Source organism: Terrapene carolina, unplaced genomic scaffold (genome assembly GCF_002925995.2).
Source record: "Terrapene carolina triunguis isolate 2854851 unplaced genomic scaffold, T_m_triunguis-2.0 Scaffold32363, whole genome shotgun sequence".
Taxonomy (NCBI): Eukaryota; Metazoa; Chordata; order Testudines; family Emydidae; genus Terrapene; species Terrapene triunguis.
This window is the reverse complement of record NW_020696714.1, coordinates 97,383-101,024: the sequence shown is the minus strand read 5'-3', so window position 1 is coordinate 101,024 and position 3,642 is coordinate 97,383. Positions and strand designations below refer to the sequence as shown.

At 39.9% G+C, this 3,642-nt stretch overlaps 1 protein-coding gene across 1 annotated transcript; it reads left to right on the top strand.

The window, feature by feature from the left end:
* Positions 1 to 4: 4 nt before the first annotated feature.
* On the top strand, positions 5 to 2,739 carry LOC113409320 (interferon-induced very large GTPase 1-like; the record flags this gene model as incomplete). The annotated part of the gene is made up of 1 exon (XM_026663089.1): positions 5 to 2,739. A coding segment is annotated over one exon (2,735 nt), but the record flags the coding sequence as incomplete, so codon positions are not given.
* Positions 2,740 to 3,642: the final 903 nt, after the last annotated feature.

Below are 3,642 nucleotides of genomic sequence, written 5' to 3'. Positions count from 1 at the left end.
GCAGGGAGATGCACCAGGGGAGCATTCATGCAGCTGATTAAGGTGGATGAGAACCTCCAACAGGATCTGAACTTTGATTACATACTAGTTATTGATACGGAAGGGCTCCGGGCCATAGAGATAGCCAATAAGTTGTCCCTTAATCATGATAATGAGCTAGCCACCTTCGTCATTGGTATTGGCAACATGACTGTGATCAATATCTTTGGAGAGAATCCTTCAGAAATGCAAGATATCCTGCAGATCGCTGTCCAGGCATTTCTGAGGATGAAGAAAGTAAATCTCTCCCCAAGCTGTTTGTTTGTGCACCAAAATGTTGGAGAAATAAGTGCAAAAGGAAAAAATATGGAAGGACAAAGACGCCTCCAGCAAAAGTTAGATGAAATGGCAGTTACTGCCGCCCAGCAAGAGTTCTGTGATGTTACCTGCTTTAATGATGTTATCCGATTTGATGTGAACACCCACATTCATTACTTTGCTCACCTCTGGGAAGGAAACCCACCAATGGCACCTCCGAATCCCAGTTACAGCCAAAATGTGCAGGAACTGAAGAGCAAGATTCTCATGGCTGCCAAAAAGGAATCTCAGGGCAGTGTTTTAACGCTTTCTGGGTTAAAAGGCCGAATCGGTGATTTGTGGAAGGCTTTGTTAAATGAGAATTTTATTTTTAGCTTTAAGAACACGCTGGAGATTGCAGCATACAGCAGGTTAGAAAATATGTTTAGCCAATGGACCTGGCAGCTGAGAAGTCACATGCTAGAGCTGCAGATACAACTAAACAATCAAATCAGGAACAAAGAAATGCTCCAGATCACCAGAGAAAGCCTTGAAGAAGGAGTTAAAAAAAAATATGGTGCCATCATGGATCAACTCGAAAAGTATTTCAGTGAAGACCCAGATGCTGAAATATTGATTCAATGGAAAGCAAACATAGAAATTAAACTGACAGATCTTAAAAAGTCACTTATTGAGGAAACTATGAGGAAATCTGAAGACCTTATCAGACTAAGGAAGAACCAAAGCAAACTGGATGAAAGAAAGTCAGAATATGAAAAGGAGCTATTCAAAAAGAGCCAAGAGTTGGCTCTGTCATTAAAAGGCAAGGAATTGAGTGAAAATGAACTGAGACACAACTTCAACCTCCTGTGGGGAAAATGGGTCTGTGAAGTGTCCTCTGATGCCCCTCCTGCTACAGAGCCTAACATCAGGGTTGATATAGAAAACATCCTGCTCGAGCGTTTTGAACCGAAGTCTGTCATAGCAGAAAAAATTAAGGCCTGTTCTAGCAAGAATATGTTTTCCACTGATTTTTCGAAGCATATCACCATAAAGAAAACATTGTATGTATTCAAGAAGACTTTAGAGAAGTTTGATAGAGACACCATAGAGCAGGTTACAGGTCGCATCACACAGGGGGTCAAAGCAATGATCGATAGGAAAGAGCAGCAGAGACTGGATTACAGTGCAAGTTACATTCATGAAATACTGAATAAAATAAGACAAGAGGTGGACTCTGCAGCTAATAACCCAAAGTACAAATTTAATAATGATTACATAATAGATTTATCAGTATTTTTATGCAAAATGGCAAGAGAAAGGTTTGAAGACATGCACACAGCATTTAAAAACGCAAATAATCCAACTGTCTACCTGGAGAGTAAAAGAGAAGATTTCTTCAAGTGTTTTCAGATTTCCTGCCAAGGAGCAACCTCTATCACAGCATTTGCTGATTTCCTATGCACCAAGCTTTCTGCAGCTCTCCGCCAGGCAGTCTATGACAAGACTGCCATTGACATAGCCAGTGAGATGAAGTCTACACTTCCAGCTTTCAATGGGAACAGATCCAAACTAGAAAACTATATTCTTGTGTATCTGGCAGAGAAGGAAGACTTTGAGGAGTACAAGCGATACATTCAATCCCCAAAATACTTTTTTGAGGATTTTATCAAGCAGCGTGTTGATGATTATTGCTTAGACAAGAACAATCCAAAACTGAAGAGTTTCCTAAAAAATTCCCTTGATTCTTTTCATACTCTTGTCCTTTCAGCTATTCGCGACTCAACTGAAGTTACTAAAGACAGAAGTGGCAATGTATCCTTATGGCTGGATGAATTTTGCAGGAGACTTCTACAGCATTTAACCCTTCCAAGAGATGATCTAAAAAGCATTGAACATCAGGAGGTAACCGACATAGAGTTTCTTAAGGCAGCAATGAGTAAAGCATTGTCTCCTGTGGTAGAAAATCTGAAAAAAGACTTTACTACCATTGATATGGGGCCATTTTCAAGAAAACCACATGAAATACTAGCTGAACAGCTTGGTGGGTGCTGGGAGAAGTGTCCCTTTTGCACAGCTCTTTGCACAAACACCATAGCTGGTCATGATGGAAAACACAGTGTTCCTTTCCATCGGCCTCGAGCTGTGGATGGTGGATACTGGCATAAAACAGACAATCTAGTTATTGAGATTTGTTCCAGTCTTGTAGCAAGTGATTGCTTACACATACTTCGTGACGATCGACGCATTCCATACAAGAAATACTGGGAAGGAGGATCTCCTTATTCTGACTGGAAGATCACACCAGACATGTCAGAGCAGTCTTACTGGAAATGGTTTGTGTGTCATTTCAAGGCAGAGATAGAAAAACTCCATGGTAGAAAGTTTGAAGGCAAAGGAGAAATCCCTCCTCAATGGAAATACGTTACAAAGGACACTGTACTCTCTGAGCTGAAAGATTGACAACCTTCAGTCAGTCAGAAAGAATAACTATAGGTTGACATGCCATTAGCTTTACTCCTTTGGAAGTGTATGTAATGACTATTTTTAAATATTACTGCTTTAGAGAGTTAGTCATTCAAGCAAATCTATATTCCAGTCTCTTGGAGAACTTGGAGAAATATGGGCAGATTATTAACTTCAGTATGGAGTAATTTAGTTGCATCATTATAGCTTCAGATCCGGGTAGCTTTCTTAACAGAAATATTCTAACTCAATCACAAGTTGTAGCAGGGGAGTTTTTCTTTATGCTCTAAACATATGATGAATTATTAACTGCATCACCAAGAAACAGAACTAGAGCTGGACAATATTACAGTAGGCGCCCAGAGCTCTGTTTCATGTGAAAAGCAGCTTCAGAATCAGGCTCGTCTAGCCTAAAGTTATTTCGGTTGATTTTTATCATTAATGGGCTACATACTGAAATAAAGACACCGGACCAAATTCTAACAACACACTTACCACTGTGGAATCTAAGTAGCTACATTGAAGTCAACTGAGTTACTCCAGAAAGAGACTGGTGTAACCGAGATCCAAAATTGGCCTGTACCATAGAGAGAGTTTCTTATGGATGTTATACCTTACACGATGGGCTGGGTGTGGACTGGGTATGGCACACTGATCTAGCCAAGTCCCCCACATTCCCAACTTTTTGGAGAACAGGGTGGTATCCATGTAAAAGCACTACAAACACAACCACCATCACGTTGCCACTTCAATTGTAAGTCCTCTTGGGCAAAAGTTTGTATGTATCAGATAATCCAGTAATACTTTACAATAAAATACCTTAATTCTAGGTGACAATGAATATTAATGAGATGTGAAATATATTTACCATAGTTAATGTATTGTTGTGAAAGTTACTAG